Source organism: Rhinoraja longicauda, chromosome 14 (assembly GCF_053455715.1).
Source record: "Rhinoraja longicauda isolate Sanriku21f chromosome 14, sRhiLon1.1, whole genome shotgun sequence".
Taxonomy (NCBI): domain Eukaryota; kingdom Metazoa; phylum Chordata; class Chondrichthyes; order Rajiformes; family Arhynchobatidae; genus Rhinoraja; species Rhinoraja longicauda.
In genome coordinates this window covers 14890468-14909843 of record NC_135966.1, presented here as the reverse complement: position 1 = coordinate 14909843, position 19376 = coordinate 14890468, and the positions used below count along the sequence as shown (strand labels likewise).

The window sequence follows — 19376 nt, the reverse complement described above, 5'->3', positions numbered from 1 at the left end:
CCAAGAATTATAAACCATACACAATGACAGCACAGGCTGCTTTTTATCTTGGGCTTAATTGTAACTTGATGAACTGACTTGAACTGATGTTCTACAAGTATACTGAGCTTTATTGGGCACTGTTGATATAAATCTTAAATGCTGTGGTTCAAGTCTACTTGCAGTAAATAACACAAGTACATCACTTCAGACAACTTACCAAAACACAATCTGGCAAGCTGATGTACAGAAATCCTGATTTTTCTACCACACGTCCTGCTTTCTACATCTTGTGCAGTGCCCAATATGCCTTAAAGCTACTGTTTCAAATGCTGTCCAAAATTTCTCTCCATTTGTTCAAGTGTTATGTAAACGTAATCAACACCCACATGTATTTTGAACCATGTGTAAGAAGGAATGTCCACAAGTTAAGAGTTAAATTTAGGAATCAAGAGATATGGGGGGAAAGCAGGAACGGTGTACCGATTTAATTGATCAGTCATGATCATATTATAAAATAACTGCAGATGCTGGTACAAATCGAAGGTATTTATTCACAAAATGCTGGAGTAACTCAGCAGGTCAGGCAGCATCTCAGGAGAGAAGGAATGGGCGACGTTTCGGGTCAAGACCCCCCTTCAGACTGATGTCATCTGGAAGCGGAAGGACAAAGGAAGGATTATAGGTGGAGACAGGTAGAGGGAGATCTGGGAAGGGGGAGGGGAAGAGAGGGACAGAGGAACTATCTAAAGTTGGAGAAGTCAATGTTCATACCACTGGGCTGCAAGCTGCACAGGCGAAATATGAGGTGCTGGTCCTCCAATTTCCGGTGGGCCTCACTATGGCACTGGAGGAGGCCCATGACAGAAAGGTCAGACTGGGAATGGGAGGGGGAGTTGAAGTGCTCAGCCACTGGGAGATCAGATTGGTTAACACAGACCGAGCGCAGGTGTTGAGCGAAGCGATCGCCGAGCCTACGTTTGGTTTCGCCAATGTAAATAAGTTAACATCTGGAGCAGCGGATGCAATAGATGAGTTTGGAGGAGGTGCAGGTGAACCTCTGTCTCACCTGGAAAGACTGTTTGGGTCCTTGGATGGAGTTGAGGGGGGACAGGTGTTGCATCTCATGCGGTTGGAGGGGAAAGTGCCCTGGGATGGGGTGGTTTGGGTAGGAAGGGACGAGTAGACCAGGGAGTTACGGAGGGAACGCAGAAAGGGGAGGGGAAGATATGGCCAGTGATGGGGTCCCGTTGTAGGTGACGGAAATGTTAGCGGATGATTTGTTGGTTACGCTGGATGGTGGGAACGAGGGGGATTCTGTCCTTGTTACGAGTGGGGGGAGGGGGAGCAAGAACAGAGCTGCGGGATGAAGAAGAGACCCTAGTGAGAGCCTCATCTATAATGGAAGAGGGGAAGCCCCATTTCCTGAAGAATGAGGACATCTCTGATGCCCTAGTGTGAAACACCTCATCCTGGGCGTAGATGCAGCGTAGACGGAGGAATTGGGAGTAGGGGATAGACTTTTTGCAGGAGACCGGGTGGGAAAAAGTGTAGTCGAGATAGCTGTGCGAGTCAGTGGGTTTATAGTAGACGTCAGTCACTAGTCTGTCTCCTGTGATGGAGATGGTGAGGTCCAGAAACGGGAGGGAGATGTCAGAGATAGTCTAGGTATATTTAAGGGCAGGATGGAAATTGGAAGTGAAGTGTATGAAGTCAGTGAGTTCTGCATGGGTACAAGAGGTAGCACCAATGCAGTAGAGTTCAGGGATGGGGCCGGTGTACGTCCGGAACAGGGATTGTTCGACGTACCCAACAAAGAGGCAGGTATAGGTAGGGCCCATAGCTATGCCTCTGGTTTGGAGGAAGTGGGAGGAGTCAAAGGAGAAGTAGTTAAGGATAAGAACCAGCTCTGCTAGGCGGAGGAGAGTGTTAGTAGATGGTTAGTACATGATCATATTGAATGGCTCAAAGGCCAATTTTCTGTTTCGCTTGAACTTCAGATGCTGGTTTACATCACAAATTGTCAGCATCTGCAGTTATTTTCCTACACAAATTGTTGGAGTAACTCAGAATGGAGACTCAACTCTGCATTCCTTCTATGCAGAGATGGTGCCTGTCCCAGAGTTATTCAGCATTTTGAACAGGCCTTCAATTATTGATTATGATACAAAATAACTTTATGTATCCCAGGGGGGGGAAATTGGTCTGGCAAGTCATAAAAACAAAATACATGAAATTAAAGTGATGAGGGGAAAGGCTTAGGTGATGTGAGGGTTATTCTTCCATTCTTCAAATTGATGTATGATACCCATCCTAATTATCCAACTCTTAAGCAGCACTATTTGCCTCAAAAACCAAGGGAAGGAGGAAATATAAAGTTAAATACTGGAACTTTGGATGAGGCAACATCTGAAGTTATCCACTTGCCACAGCTGCTCACATTGTTTCAGCATTTTAAGATGGGCAAAAACAAATCAAGTTCCGTTTATTGGTTCGTTCTCAAATAGGCTCCAAAGAATACATTTAATCTCCATTGAAGTTATCAGTTATAGGAATAAACTTTGCACAAGTCCAGGAAGATTGCTTGTTTAACAAAAAAATCCACGTTTACGCCACTTTAAAAACAGCAAAGCTTTATTGAGTGAGTTTTATTTTCACTTTGCACCTTACAAATTTGAACAAAAGTGACTTGTCAGATACCATGAAGCCTGATGTTTATGACTTCAAGATTAAACCCTACAATAACAGTCTAAAGAAAAATTCTACATTAAAAAAAATTAATTTTGCCATAGAGCATCAAAAAATGCTTCTCATCATTTTGACTTTCTAAAAAAGTAAACCAGAGTTTTAGACAAATAAAAAATGAAGTCAAGCAACAAATATAAGCACATAATTGTTCTCACTTTACACCCACCAGTGTTTATAGTTTCAATGAATTTTGCGTATTTAATGTACTACCACACATTACAATTTTTATACAGTAAACCATACTACACAGCCAATTAAACTTAACATTGGGGTTCCAATCCCATAATAGTATTGGGAATTTAAGTGGATTAGTCCTGAAGGCTTTATTGATTGGTACCAGAAACATCAAGAGGCAATGTACTTTGTGTGCTTGACAATGCAAATACATTAATCAAACCTACAGAAGTAGCAAAATGCACTTGTGTAACAGGTTGTGTGACATGCAAATTTCAATAACTAGTGCCCAAATACCAAAATGATACTCAAGTCTCAAACTAAAGTCAGGGGAAGAACACACTGGTACCACCCTAGAATCTGTCAACATAGGAAAAGGCTTATGCTGAATTCTAGCCATAATGAAAGGAATGCATATACTGAATTCACATTTCATAAGCATAACCAAGTTTAAGCTGGTAATTCACATCTGTTAAATAAAGTTATATCCCCCACCCACCAGTCATGTTTGACATTCCAGCCATGCCATTTATCCCCATAGATCCTCTGCTTCCAGTTCCGAAGTAACTTCCATTCATTCCAGCCTGGCTACCTGCAAAATAATCTAAAATGAAATGTGTTTTATCTGCACTTTAGGAAAATCTCATTAAGAGGCTAGTATAAACTTGTTAGATTACTTACCATATGCACTCATACTCGCTTGACTTCCATAAACGCCATATCCAGTGCTTAACTGTTGACTGCTTGGACTACCATAGCTTGGGCTTGCATAACTCGATTGGGTCCCTAGAAACAACCATTAGTCAAAATAGTTAGCATCCCTAACACAAATCCTCTCAAAAGGTAGTGCTAAACATGGATATAGTTTATATGCATGATTCTCAAAATTAGTCCAACCAGCCAAACAAACTGACCAAAAATTGTTTATAAAGAACAAAATCACAAAACTTTGAATACTGATAAACTAAAGCAATAAGGGGGCACTTATAAAAAATCTCAAGTTGCCAGATCCAATGGTCATTAAAAACAAGAAATGGTGCAAATTATACATATGCCACACTGACACACCCCCCCCCCCCCCCAAAAGGCTGAATTTTCTATTTGTATCATGCAATGGTTAGTACTATTTATTAATAATGTTTACATGCATTGGTCACAAGCAGAAAATCCATGAAACAATCACAAAGGAGTGCAATCTGTCATCTTGACCACTGACATGGAAGATAAAACGCTGTTTAAAAAAAACCATGAATTTTATTTCTACTTACCCAATCCTGCAATTTGAGCTGCATAGGTACTGGCAGCGCTTCCAGAAGTAGAGTTCAGGAACAGTTCTACATATCTATGCTCTTTAAAACAAATTTTTTAAAAAAATCAATGACAAAATCAATGGCAAACCTGTTTTGCAATTCACTCAATATTCTGTTTTTAACTTACGCATATGGGCTTTGTCTTTTGACATAGCAGCCACAGCATCCTCATGGCTGGCAAACTCAACATCAGCTTCTCCTGAAACTCTACCATCAGATCCGATTTCTATATGGACACGGACTGGATTCAACGGTGAGAAAAACTGAGATAGAAAGATAAACAATTATTTCCCAGTGAATTCTAGGAAAAATAATAGGGTAGGGACACATCAATCACTATTGACAGTACACAAGTGTCTCTTATCAAATTAGACGCCATGAGTGATTTACACATCTTACATCATGTATAATGTTAACGTTAGGATGCATCAGCAAAGCCAAACAACTCGTACAGGAACTTAATGTTCGCAAATTTTCATCAGACATAAATAGCAAGGGTGTAGAGTTGGCTGATTTTCTAGAGCTCAACTCAAAAAATCCACCATAAAATGGCAAAAATGTCTTAAAATATTTTCCTATAGAAAATAAGTTTATGTAATGAGATATATTTATTTTCAGACTAAAACATGTCACCTCAAATATCTGACTGGTTTAAAACCTGGCAAAATTAAGCAGAAGACACTGGGAAAGCAATACAAGAGACTTTCAGTAGACAGCCCACTGTGCAAATAAATAATCACATAAAATAACAATTTTCAACTTACATTGCAGATATCATTCTCTGTAGCACGAAAAGGCAACCCTCTCATGTGTACACAATGGCCTGTTGTACTTTGAAAGCTAGAATCAGTGCTTGCATAAGCCTGTGCAGTCAATCCTATAGAAGATTCATGAAATTAGGTAAAATACATGAATTGTATGTTAGATACACAAGTTTTATCACATTAACTAGCCTGAAACTACTTACCCCTATCTCGTCCATATCCATGGTCAGTCCCATAGGCATATGCATCAGCGTATCCATTGTAATCATCGTAACTTCCGTAACCTGATCAGATATTAAAGTTTAGATGGCACATTACCTGTACTATGGAACTATACACTGGAATTTAGAAGGATGAGAGGAGATCTTATCGAAATGTATAAGATTATTAAGGGGTTGGACACGTTAGAGGCAGGAAACATGTTCCCAATGTTGGGTGAGTCCAGAACAAGGGGCCACAGTTTAAGAATAAGGGGTAGGCCATTTAGAACGGAGATGAGGAATAACTTTTTCAGTCAGAGAGTTGTGAATCTGTAGAATTCTCTGCCTCAGAAAGCAGTGGAGGCCAATTCTCTGAATGCATTCAAGAGAGCTAGATAGAGCTCTTAAGGATAGCGGAGTCAGGGGTTATGGGGAGAAGGCAGGAAAGGGGTACTGATTGAGAATGATCAGCCATGATCATATTGAATGGCGGTGCTGGCTCAAAGGGCCAAATGGCCTCCTCCTGCACCTATTGTCTATGAAATCCTTAACAATCTACTAATTCAGTTGCAAATGTAACATGGATTGAAATACCATTTACTCAGCTTCAACTGAAAACAAATGGCACCACAGCAAGTGGAAACTCTGTCCAAAGAACCAATTCCTCCTCTGATATATAGTTATTACTTCTGTGGTGATCAAGACCCAAACCAAAATCCACTTGCTTCAAAAGCAAGGAACAATCAGCAGGGCTTGTTCCCATCTGGATTGGAGCACGGGTCGGAAACGTCCCCTCCTGGGTGCAATAGACTATGAGTAGCCCATCTCACCTTGGGTCATGCACACAGCATCATTCACAACACTCCATGTTCCAATACATTTACACATTCTCTCTTCTCTCCCCCCCCCCCCCCCCAAACAAATTGTAATCTGGAAAGATCAGCAAGCATAAGGAAGTCAGTCATTACTTTCTTTTTGCAATTTCAAATATAGTCTGCAATTCAGCTGAAATTCCATTTAGGAAACTAGGTACACCCTTTATTGGTGACGTGGTATGACCTTTAGTGGTACAACACAGGAATTTTAATGTTCTATTATTTTTAAATAATATCAGGCATGTGAGTGAGGTAAAAAAAAGAGGAAAAGAGCCGAGCGCTTGCACGAGGCATACAACGGGGGTCAAAACATTAGAAAATCAACACAAAATCACCAGTTTCAAGCCTCTTTTAGTGCATTTCCAAGTAAAAACAGACATTACAAAATAATGTGAATAAGCCACTGTACACTTATAACATTTAAGTAAATTCGCACATTAATTGATAATCAGCCCAAAAAGGTGGTAATTGGCTTTTCTGCTGTGTTTTATATTTTAACCACGTCTTAATTAATTTAGTTATATTATCTTGCACTTAAATTTAATATTTACTCATTACAGTTCCACCACTGATTTTCTGGCTTTGCTGGTTTATCCAGCAGGCCAAGGAAGTCGGCTATGGGGATAGATTTGCTGGCTCCAGCTGGGCTGGAGTTCCAGAGCCCCGGCCGCAGGTTGCAAATTCAACCGACCGATCGGCCGTTGAAGTCCCGATGAGGTTCAGATTGGCTGCCTTGCCCAGACGAGGTGCCACATTTTCGGGGAGACTTCCACGGCATTGGGGATTTCTTGCAGAACCCTAGTGTTCATTACAAGTCTATACATCTTTTTTTTTCTTCCTTTCTTTCGATCAGATTTTTCTGTTTATTTAGCAAAGTGAAAAACGCGGAAATCATGCAAAAAGCACGGGAAATGGATTTTAAAAACACAGAAATCCGTGGAAACTTCACGTGCATGTAATATTGTCAAGATTAAACCACGCACAAATATTTAAAAAAATATTTGATGGGTACTTATTTGCCTAAATTAAAATAAAGTGCTCTGCACCATTAAAACCATGATCAATCTTCCCTTCGATTGCTTACCACCGCCATACACTCCACGTCTCATCTTCTCATAAGATGCAGCTCGATTGGGAATACCATAGACTCTCCCAGTCATTGGTCTGTCATATGGACTTGGTCTTTGACCGCCCATTAATTTCCGAGGAGGATCATAATGGGTTCGTACCTCAGCCCGACTGCTCTTGAAAATTTCAATATACCTAAAAGATTATACAGTACATTTAAACATTTAATATTAGTTAATATATAGACAAAAAATATTACTGGCAATTGCACATTGCAAAGTACCCTAAACATGCATTACCCATACAAAGTTTCATTTAAGATCCATAGACTGAAACTTAAGTTAAGAATGGACCCATTAGAATTAAATAAATGGTCCAAGTAAAATACATTGGACATATAAAGATAGGATGATTGTATATTTCAAATGCTTTTCAAAACCTCAAGTTGCAAGTTTAGATTTTGTAATGAAATGCTGCACCATTTTACCATTATCAAAACGTCTTTGACAACTTGAGACAATTTTTAGCGACAAACTAGTATACATGAAGCATACTAAAGAAAAAAACTTTGCTTAACAGGTTTAGATAAAACCTATTAAACATAACTCTCATCCTAGACTGCAATTGCAAATTATACAGAAAATATTCTTCATTCTTTGAATAACCTTCAACCTCCACATATGAAACTAGAGGAAGATGAGGGTAGGGTCCTTTTAAGAATCACTGTCAGCTTTTTAACCCCTATTTAACTTCACCTTCATTTATTTTCTAGACAGTGCTTCATTCTGAAATGCAGCTTTTGTTCAACTAGCAAAGATCAAAAATGCATAATATGCCATCAGATTGAAGGTGGCAAGACAGAAGCTCTCTTTGTGGAAGTGTAAATTCTTTCAAAGAATAAGGATGACTATACATGTAGATGGAGAGTTAAGTGGATTTGTTCAAACTCCATACACAAATAGGATACAAAATTCTTAGTTAGGAAGTGGAGAACTAAGTAGGGAAAGTTTTGAATACTACAAAATGACACCCATCTTCCAGCTGTAGGAACAAAACCTTATTGTCTTACCACAAAAGACAAAATATTTCCAGGCTGCAATTCATTATACAGAACTGCAACTTAACTGGATGATAATGTTCACCAAAAGGATACACACGTCCCATTTATTAATTGGTGAGACGGAAGTTCCAAAATACGGAAAGTTACCCACATTAGAAAATATTGCATACCGCACAAACCAATGATACAGAACCCACTTGCCAGCAGCAGGCGATTTATCCCACAGATCTTTCCCCGATCACTTCAATTTCATAGGTCCTCAAGTTAGAGTCGTTGATGGATATTCCAACAATATATTTTACAACCCCATCCCACGCCAACATAACACCTGAACTTTAATATTAAAGCTTTGCAGTTTCTCTGAATGCCTGTGGAGTATTAAAACTGAATCATATCTGCTCAGAATAAAGTCAATTGTTTAATGGAATGCCAATTGTTAAACAAAATTATGGGAGGAGAAATCACAAGAAACTGTCACTGCAGTTACTTAATAAATCCAAATCTGCAAGAGAATGGCTGTAACAGCAAGCATTCTGAAGATCTTCAATTTACTCCAATCACATTTTTGTTCAATTACCCATCATTTAACAACACAATTTATCAACTTATAACCCAATATTCTTCACCCACCCACCCACCCAAACAAATGCAGAGACAAAAATGCCGTGAGACAATACAGTTTAAATAATAGCCAATGATCCATGTGGTCAAAACCAACTGATAAAAAGGTGAGGCCATAATCATTCAAGATGCATGGGATCAATTCCTTTCCCCGATGTGCCAAAACATTTTCCTTACCAGTTTCAAAAGCCAAGGAATAAAACTATCAAGACTAAACTAATCTGATGATATTTTTTGTAAGATCGCTCCAGGGGAAGGAAGGGGATGGTGGTGTGGAGGAAGGAGGACAACCAAAGGAAACCCTTTTATAAGTGACAAAGAGAAAAGAGAAAGATAAGAACAAAGATCCTATTTGTATTTTGGAGGCTAAACAAATTAAGATATATTTAAAGACATTAAGTCGCTTGAAACATTGAGGTGCATGTCAATTTCATATTCAGATTTAATGTCAGGACCATTGCAAGCCCAAAGCTCATCCACAGCACCTCCAATTCCATTTTGATGCACCTTCTATACTAATTGATTAAATATCTTTTTTATTCAGTTAACAAATGCAAACAGCAAGTACACCATCCTCAAACCAAGTGAATAAATAGCAAGCCATTTTATGCAATAAAAAAAATAATTCCATTCACAGCCAAGGACAGAGACCGTGTCCCAACTACAAGCCTAATTAACTAAAAAGGTCTCAGACTTGAAAGGAAATTGTAATTCACTGTATGAGGAATACTTGTGTACTTGACTGTCAAATTATATACTTTGAAAAAGTTGAAAAACTATTTGCCATAAATGTTTTGAAAACAGCCTTTTAATGCGAAAGTTATATCATAGCAGCATCTACAATTACATCAAATCCAACGAACATATCCAGAACAGGGACACCCAAACTTTTTCCAAGGGAAAGCTTTGGATACTGTATTATTTATACAGTTCAGGATGTCCAAAGCAGCATAGGTTTTCCTACGATAGACACAAAATGCTGGAGTAACTCAGCGGGACAGGCAGCATCTCTGGAGAGAAGGAATGGGTGACGTTTTGGGTTGAGACCCTTCTTCAGTATGGGTTTTCCTACACCATCTTCAGAGAACTGGAGCAAATAATTAGCAACAAAACAGATGTTTGGGAGGATAATGGGATTTTTTGACAGGCAAAGCAGGGGAAAAATAGGTATCCAAAAAAATAATCAATAAAATGCAGCATCAATCTAAATGAAGACTTTCACATTGGACATCAAAGCAACATGGATACGGTCAGAAGTAGACTACCCTCTGCTTAAGGTCTGCTTTGATGTTCTTGCAGGCCTCAAGTGCATGGTAACATTTTGCTTGGGTGATATATATATATATATATATTTTAATTTTATATCATTGTGCATGGCTAAGACATGTGCACAGAACAGTATATAAACCGAAGTACTGAAAATTTCAGTACAGTCTTCCACGCAGCCTTGACTCTTACAAGTCCCAAGGTTTGGGCATCCCATATCTGGAACGGCGACCCATAATGTATTTGTTAGTGATAAAAAAGTGTTCAAAATATTAATCAAAATGGCAAGTAGTTTTTCAGGTTACCACTAATTCCATTATTCTACAATGCTCAAAACAACAATTAAAGCAAAAATTGTGTTATGTGCTTAAATATTTTAAATTATGCTTAATCACATTTTCTTATGGTATTAAAAGCTGTAAATTGTGACAAACCTTATTTAAAATCCAAAACAAAAACACATCCAAATGAAACATTCGTCATAGTACTACAGCAACTTGTACTAGATAACAATATATACCATGAGAAAAGTGACTCATCCATCCATCCCCACCTGTGCCCTATTCTTTCCTTGTGTTTCTTTAGAGCCTTTTCAGCTATATCCTGTGTGGCAAACTGCACGAAGGCCTCCCCCGTGCTCCTCCCCTGGTAGTCCATCGGCAATGTTATCCCATTTGGCACGATTTCCAACCCTTCAACCCAAGGACAAATAACCCCAGTAGGGGACAGCATTAAAGGGTGCACATGCCCAATGATTACTTATGACTTTGCAATTATAAAAGGTAAATTACTACAAGCTAAAACTCAAGAATAAAAGTGCACTAAAGTGTTTTGTGACATTCTCAACATGTATAAAAATATACAAATATATAACAAACCACAGGGAACACCCTGGATAAGCACAGCAATGTGTCACATAACACCCTAGAACAGAACAAGATTCAATTCTATTTAAAATAGCAATTATACTTTTCACAGATCTTGTTTCAAAATAATAATAAATTTAGTTCAACATCTATAATGCAACTAAAAAAGGTATTTTCTGGACATTAAAATGTTTAATTAAAATAAAACTTAAAACCAAAGACCTCTCCCTGCCTCAATTTCAACAACTCACCAATTGCATAGGCATTAGATGTTCCAATCTTATCCAAAAGGTTATTTTCCAATGGGCAAATCTAAATTTACAACAGGACTGTGGCACCAGAGCCAAACTGACGTTTTCACCCAATACCCACACAATGTCAAGAGTGGAAACCTACATTAATTTAAATTACTTTTTACAGGTACCAAGCCCAAATTCAACTGCCCAAAGTCTTTCCCACAGGCAATGTTTTTATCGACTATAAGCTTCCATCGCGTAATCTGATCAAAAATTCCCCAACCATTGGCATTAAGTAGTGTGCAGATTGAAGTAGAAACACCATGCTGAATTATCAAGACCCTTTCTGGCCCTTCACACAAATGAATTCATTTAGTTAAAAAGCAAACCAAATTTTCCCTGTTAGCTCAACACCATACATTCAGTATATATGGGCACCATGAAGTCCACTACTTGCAGACTCCAGAAACCAAAGTCACATTGTTTCACAGTAAACAAGCCCAGAAATAGACATGACCAAGTCTTTCACTGAAACCCATAGGAGCTTAAATACTGATCAAGGTGAACAAAAGGAGTCTTACACCCTTTGGGCACATGTACCATGCTGCATTGTATCACTAAACTTGCCAATCATAATTTCCTAAATTGAAACATTACAACCAATATACATGTCTAGAAAAATCAATACAAAAATATCAAATTCCCAGAAATAATCATAACTATAAATTAGAAAATATATGTCCTCGATGTTGCATATGGAATGACATATTAATGTTTATTAGTTGGAGAAATTATTGGTTGCAAGATAAATGGATCAGATTTATACTTTTGACAAAATCTAACTTGGAATGCCAAATAGCGTTTGTTACAATTTTGGTACAAGGGCCTCAAGATTCAAAAGAAACTGCACCACCAATGCAGTAGGTGTGTGTAATTACAAATGCTACTTTGAATGCAAACATAAGTATCAGGAGAAAAAATGGCATTTTTAAATTGTGTTTACTGGTTTTTGATAATGTTTAAATTTGATTATTCGTTTTAAATAATGTGATTCCAAGTATTTTTTAAATAGCTAGTCAGTGTCACTCTAGCAATGAATTACCATTAATGGCCACTGGTTTAATTTAGGAATATTATTTGATGTTATTTCTAAGTTCCTGTTTCTAGAGGCAAAATTAAACAGATTGAATCCCAAGATTAAGGCTTATGGGTCAAAAGCTCAATGTCTCCTCAAATTTGATAGTATTGACAATGCCACAGATAAGGGAGGAATGGGGAATTTATCTTGTCCATGGTTAAAGCAGCAATTTCACCCATGTGCAGGAACTGTCATGGTGAGTTGCAATGGACATTTCTTCATCTCTGAGGGTGGTTACTGTGTTATTAGTGCATAGCCACATTTAAACTACGAAGTGAGGCTGCAAGTGGAATGAATGCAAACAAAATATTACCTCGAAAAATAAATACCATTAGCTCATTCGGAATAAAAATACTGATAATAAACACCACTGACATCAAATAATTTAAAACTTACTGTGAGGAAAAGCCTCATTTTTATACCTGTAAAAAACTGTACTATTTCTTCCTTGCTACAGCCAAATGGTAGCCCCCTAAGACGAACACAGCCATCATTTGATGAATCCGGGCTATTGGGGCCAGTGTGCTTCAAAACCCAGTCCATTTCAATGTTGTTAGATTTAAATACTGGATTTAAAACAAAAATCAACAGTAAGCATACAATTAAAACTGAAAAATTCAGAATTAAAGTAAACCCGAATACAAAGTTTCCATATTATGTTTGCTTAGAACATGTTAATTCAAAAGATTGATATTTGCATAAAAAACACTGTGCTGAACTTACCTTCTACATATCTATGCCCCATACTTTCTTTGTCCTTTTTCATAGCAATTTTGAGATCATCCTCACTTTCGAGTTGAACGAATGCTTCCCCACTAGGCCGGCCTTCTCTGGTGTATGTAAAGTGAATTCCAGACACTCCATTCAGAAGTTTGGAATCTGAAATAGAAAGTCCACAAATATACATCTATAATCCACAAAGCAGAAAAAAATCTTCCATTAAGGATGGTTTGCTATGCAACAGAATATAATCTACAAGTTAATGCACCATCTTAGAAATTGAAAATAGCACATGCACATTTAGTCATATAGTCAAAGTCTGATTACACAAGTAGACAATAACAGGGCTACAAAAATTTGTCCACCGATAAAAACTTTTCAACTCAAAGCATATGAACAAAATAGTTTCATAACAATGGTGTCTTTGAGCATACAATTCTCCTCCCCCCTCCCCCACACTGATGCCATACTGCAGTATCACACAACTTAATAAATAGAAATTGGAGAATAAAACAGACAAGCTAAAATAAAATAATGTCTAAATACCTAGTAGTCATGGGCTAATTATGTAAATATCTGTAATGAAATTATTTTTGGTGCTTTCACTCTTTAGCCTTTGGGCTAACTTATGTTATCCTTCACTATTGACGTACCAGCAAAAAATCGCGAAACTTCCCCAGCAGCAGAAGACCATGGTAATCCACGGACACGGATAACATATCCATCACTATCTCCAGTAGTCATGACTTCTTCCAGGTGATCTTTGTCCCTTTTAAAAATATCTGAAGAAAGCAGCAACACAATTTTTACATTTAACCTTACAGTAAAACAAATTACTCCTTCTCAATTTAATTTGCCATCATTCGATTCAAAATACTATCATGACCCAGCTCTTCTTTTAAATGAACATACAAATGTTTCTAAAGTTCCCTTTCTCTCCAGCATTACCAAATCTATTGATGCCTACCTTTCTATGCTGAAATTTCACAAATGGATTTAAGGTACTGTTACTATAGAAAAACATATTTCATAAGTCAGAAATGACATGCAATGCAAATACAACACATCTACAATTGTTGGCTGTTTAATCTGCATAGAGATATCGACACAATAACCACACCATCGTCTGTGGCTTCTTCCAGAAATTGCCAAAATTGGTTTACTTTCCCCACATCTCGGCCATTACACCTGATATATCCAAAATATATTTTTAGGACCATTACTAATTACTTACAAACTGCCGTTTGGTCAATAACTACTGGTTTCTACATGCAATGTGACGCCACCCAGCAATGGCACCTGCCTACCTCTCTTCAGCCACCAGTTTCCACCCCCTCCCAAAACCCTAGCTTATCCAGAGAACAGAATGTTGGAAGTACTCAGGCCAGTCACCATCTGTGGATAGAGAAAAACAGTTAACATTTGACGCTCATGATCTTATATCAGAACAATTCTGATGAATTTTGACAAAAGGAGGTCAAATTTGCAATTTTTACCCTATGCAAACTTTCCTCAAGGCCAAGACTTTTTTTAACATCTCAAATCTCCTCTGCACCTTGCTAGTGTCGTAAGATTTCATAATGTGGCAACCAGACCCACAAACTGCAGTCTCTGTCGTTTACCAGAATCCCTCTGCTCTAAGGTTCCTTACCTTGGCTAATAATCAGAAAACAACTAACTGCCTTACTGACCTATCCTGTTAACTTTTTGCAAATACATTCAAATGTCCCTTGCTGATCCTTTACTTAGTTTATTCACCCAATGTACATGCTCTTGCTTTTTACACAGCTCCTAAACACAAACTTATTTAACCAAATTAAATTCCACATTCTAACATTTCTGCACAGCTGACCAGACCATTGTCTTTTTGCAGGCTAAAACTTTCATTCTTGCAGAAACTTCATGATCATGCTCCCCAAATTCATTGCCAAAATAGAATAATGACCCACGTAACACAACAACATTAACACCTTTCCGGTCACAACTAATCCATCTTTGCATCTTACCCTTGTCAATTTTGTTTACACTCAGATTGTTTAGCAGCTTTGGTACTGTGAAGAGTTTCAAATGACTGATCTGCACAACTTCCACATTGGTTGATTCCATGCCTTCATCAGCCCAACCCTCTTGCATGCCTCAGTAAATTCTGGACAATCATTCCTGATCAGCATTTGTGAACACTCTTGGTACCTATACTCTAAAATCACAGTATGCCCCATTCATCCAACCATGAAGGCCAACAACTTGTTTACCCTCAGTTTGTAAATCATTCATCCAAAATCCTATAACAGTCCCCAAAAAGCAAGAGAAACAGGGACTCCAACTATTCTAGTCAGTTGATCATCAGAAATTAAAAGGAAAGAGTAGCTTCAGTTACCAAGAATTTAAGCTCTGGAATTATCCTCAAAGCTTCCAGTCACCTCACCCCCATTTTACTCATAAGCACTTGATATTACTTTAACCAAGGCTTATGTAAACTGTATTAGTGCCAAATAGCTAGTTGTTTGATAAACTTTGTGAGACACCTTGGGAAATGTCATGACATTGAGTATTAGTCAAGCTACACACATAGTTGCTCAAAACTTGAGCAAAAGACAAACAGCTTGAGAAACTCCGGGATCCAGGTGGCATCAGTGTTGGGAAATCAGTGGCCAGGTGACATTTCAGGTAGACTACTTCAGAATCATGGGGATATCTGGTAGAAAGAGGCGAAAAGAGGGTAAAACGGGAGAAGAGGATGGAGATGGTAACCGAGGTTGGCAGTGATTAGTGGAGACAAAAGGATCAAATTGTAGAATCTGATACCCAAGTGGAATGACATACTGTCTTAAAGGATGCATGTGACCGTACTCTGGCCATGGAGGTAGCCTAGCAGTCGGGGATATCTGGGAATTTGAATGTGAATTAAAGGGGCTTGCAAACAAGAACTCCAGCTGGCCCTGCCAAACAGAGCACCCGGCAAAGTGGATAGAGATTTACAAACACTGTTGTCCAAAACTTATTCCAGGTGCCCCATTCCATTGTCACCTCCAGGCTTGATTGCTGTCTCTGCCATTCCTAACCCCCCAAATCAATCCCTTCTTGCCCAGATGTGCAGGAACTGCAGATACTGGTTTACATCAGAGACACAAAATGCTGGAGAAACTCAGCGGGTTAGGCAGCATCTCTAGAGAAAAAGAATGGGTGGCACTTCGGGTCAAGACCCTTCTTCAGACAGACTCTGGGAAGAGGGAAACTGGATAAATGAAAGGTACAAAGAACAAATCAAAGTCAGCCAGATGATTAAGGAAAGGTATAAGAAAATAACTGCAGATGCTGGTACAAATCGATTTATTCACAAAATGCTGGAGTAACTCAGCAGGTCAGGCAGCATCTCGGGAGAGAAGGAATGGGTGACGTTTCGGGTCGAGACCCTTCTTCTTCTGAAGAAGGGTCTCGACCCGAAACGTCACCCATTCCTTCTCTCCCGAGATGCTGCCTGACCTGCTGAGTTACTCCAGCATTTTGTGATTAAGGAAAGGTGATGCCTTGCCCAAATTTACCTATCATATCCCACCGCTGCCCCTCACCTTTGTCCACCAGCCATCTCCATCGGCCCCTGCTCAAAAATGTTGTCTCTCCATTTCACTTCACGGATGCTGCTGTACCCAAAGTTCCTGCAACAGTTTGCTTTAGACCCCAGCACCTAGTCTGGTCACTCCTACTCAAAAACATTTGTCTTAGTTTGAGCACTGCTCTGCATAAGGCTTGCATCGATACAGCAATTTTTGGATGGCCAACTGATCAAAGCATTTTACAACCAGATTTTCTGTTTGTGTAATATTGGAAATGCAACAGCCAAATATACACAGAAAACTCAGTTGAAAGGCCAATTTAAATGACTTCAACACGCTTTAATAAAGTTTGTTGAAAGATAAACATTGGCATTGACATCTGTACAAGCCCCCCCCCCCCCACCCGGTTTTATAAAATAACTAGACCAAGTGGACCCATTGGGCCCAAACGTGGGTATGATACAAAGCTGGGTGGTAGTGTGAACTGTGAAGAAGATGCTATGAGGTTGCAAGGTGACTTGGACAGGTTGTGTGAGTGAGCAGATGCATGGCAGATGCAGTTCAATGTGGATAAGTGTGAGGTTATCCACTTTGGTGGTAAGAATAGGAAGGCAGAGTATTATCTGAATGGTGTCAAGTTAGAAAAAGGGGACGTGCAACGAGATCTGGGTGTCCTAGTGCATCAGTCACTGAAAGGAAGCATGCAGGTACAGCAGGCAGTGAAGAAAGCCAATGGAATGTTGGCCTTCATAACAAGAGGAGTTGAGTATAGGAGCAAAGAGGTCCTTCTGCAGTTGTACAGGGCCCTAGTGAGATAGCACCTGGAGTACTGTGTGCAGTTTTGGTCTCCAAATTTGAGGATGGATATTCTTGCTATTGAGGGCGTGCAGCGTAGGTTTACTAGGTTAATTCCCGGAATGGCGGGACTGTCATATGTTGAAAGACTGGAGCGACTAGGCGTGTATACACTGGAATTTAGAAGGATGAGAGGGGATCTTATCGAAACGTATAAGATTATTAAGGGGCTGGACACGTTAGAGGCAGGAAACATGCTCCCAATGTTGGGGGAGTCCAGAACAAGGGGCCACAGTTTAAGAATAAGGGGTAGGCCATTTAGAACAGAGATGAGGAAAAACTTTTTAGTCAGAGAGGTGTGAGTGAATCTGTGGAATTCTCTGCCTCAGAAGGCAGTGGAGGCCAATTCTCTGAATGCATTCAAGAGAGAACTAGATAGAGCCCTTAAGGATAGCGGAGTCAGGGGGTATGGGGAGAAGGCAGGAACGGGGTACTGATTGAGAATAATCAGCCGTGATCACATTGAATGGCGGTGCTGGCTTGAAGGGCCGAATGGCCTACTCCTGCACCTATTGTCTATTAACCACTCCTGCATTGGTACAGGACCCCACCTCCTCTCAACCCAACCCTCCCCACCCCCTGCTCCCCTCCCTCTCCAGGGTTGCCTCTCCTGCATTGGTGCAGCACCTTCTTCCCCCCCCCCCCTAGGGCTGCCTCTCCTGCATTGGTGCAACACCATCTCCTCCCCTCCCCCCCTAGGGTTGCCTCTCCTACATTGGTGCAGCACCCTCTCCTCCCCCACTCCCTCCCATCCCCCTCCCCTCTCTCCCAGTCGGGGCCAGTTTAGATTGACATTCAAAAGTTCTCATCTCTACTGCAAACTTTAAGTCTCTACCCAAGATATTCACAACTTCTCAAATTTCTCAAAGGTTGGCGACCTTAAGATTGTTATTTTACAATTGGTGTTCTACAATTTCAATTATTAAACATTTCAAATCGAGCAGGTTGATCATTTTAAATTGCTTAAATGCATATCATTGTTAGTATACAGCTTTAAAAAAAATGGAACAAATGTAACTTTGATATATTTAAATCTAAAAATGGATATCAGCCTTTTCTAACTTTAATAGTATATCATGATCGGGGAAAATATCCTGAAAGGGCTGTGTCAGTAACAGGTGAAACGTTGAGCGAGTCTTTCGTCATTGGATAAACAACCACAGACGATGAATAGAGGCGATTTACGTTCAGAAATGTGGAGTCGCTGAGTGCCCCTCCCCCTATCTAGTCCACACGGACAATAATCAATGGCGTAAAGACTCAAAATATGTAATGTGCGTGGTATTTACACGGCTCGTGTTTGGCGCTGAGTAACAAAGAATCGCGCGTTCTCCGAGGCCAGTGGAATTTAAACCCCAAACCATTACCCCGGTGACGACGATATGTTGCAACATTTCCGAGTCCGCCGCTCGACAGGGCAAACGCGGGGGAGCTTGAGGAAAATCAGGAGGTGACCAATTAACGTGGCCACTTTTTTTTTAACCCACACTCATGCGCCGACAGACGAAAAGACTCACATTCGGCCGAAAAGGGGCAGAAAAAGTACAACGGGGCCCGTGATAGCAAGCCGAGATGGGGGATGTGGGGGGAAGAGTCGTCCGATTAAACGACGAAAGTAAAAGCGGACGATGCCTAGGCCGCAGGGCCCGCGCTGCCACAGGCCGCGCGCACGCGCCAACGCCAGCCTTCTCGCTTTCCTCAGAACAGAGAGCGCGGTACGGGTGGGGTAAACACACACGGCCATAAATGAACCCTCAACTCACACACTCACTCATACCTACCGAGGTCGGGCAACTCGACGGAGAGGAAAGAGAGTGAACTAAGTCCGGCTTCCAAGTGTGGCACCAACGGCCGCGCAGAGTCAGTTGGCGCCGCGTCTCCTTCCGTTCCTTTTCTTCTTTTCAAAGCGCGGAGACGACCTCGGTCGACCGGAAACACGCGT

At 40.0% G+C, this 19376-nt stretch overlaps 1 protein-coding gene across 3 annotated transcripts; it reads right to left on the bottom strand.

Annotated features, from left to right (window-relative positions):
* Nucleotides 1-2588: 2588 nt before the first annotated feature.
* On the bottom strand, nt 2589-19365 carry LOC144600089 (heterogeneous nuclear ribonucleoprotein H-like). Of its 3 annotated transcripts, none has more exons than XM_078411487.1 (12): nt 19216-19365; nt 13679-13807; nt 13029-13184; nt 12728-12871; nt 10619-10757; nt 7135-7313; nt 5179-5259; nt 4976-5088; nt 4339-4474; nt 4170-4250; nt 3583-3687; nt 2589-3493 (listed from the first exon to the last, which is right to left on the bottom strand). In XM_078411487.1, exons 2-12 carry the CDS (start codon nt 13767-13769, stop codon nt 3384-3386), a joined length of 1335 nt encoding a protein of 444 aa, XP_078267613.1. In that variant the 5' UTR covers nt 13770-13807; nt 19216-19365; the 3' UTR covers nt 2589-3383. The 3 variants fall into 3 exon arrangements, with proteins under 3 accessions (XP_078267613.1, XP_078267611.1, XP_078267612.1); XM_078411485.1 differs by having other exon boundaries at nt 2591-3505; XM_078411486.1 differs by lacking the exon at nt 19216-19365 and adding an exon at nt 18952-19081 and having other exon boundaries at nt 2591-3505.
* Nucleotides 19366-19376: the final 11 nt, after the last annotated feature.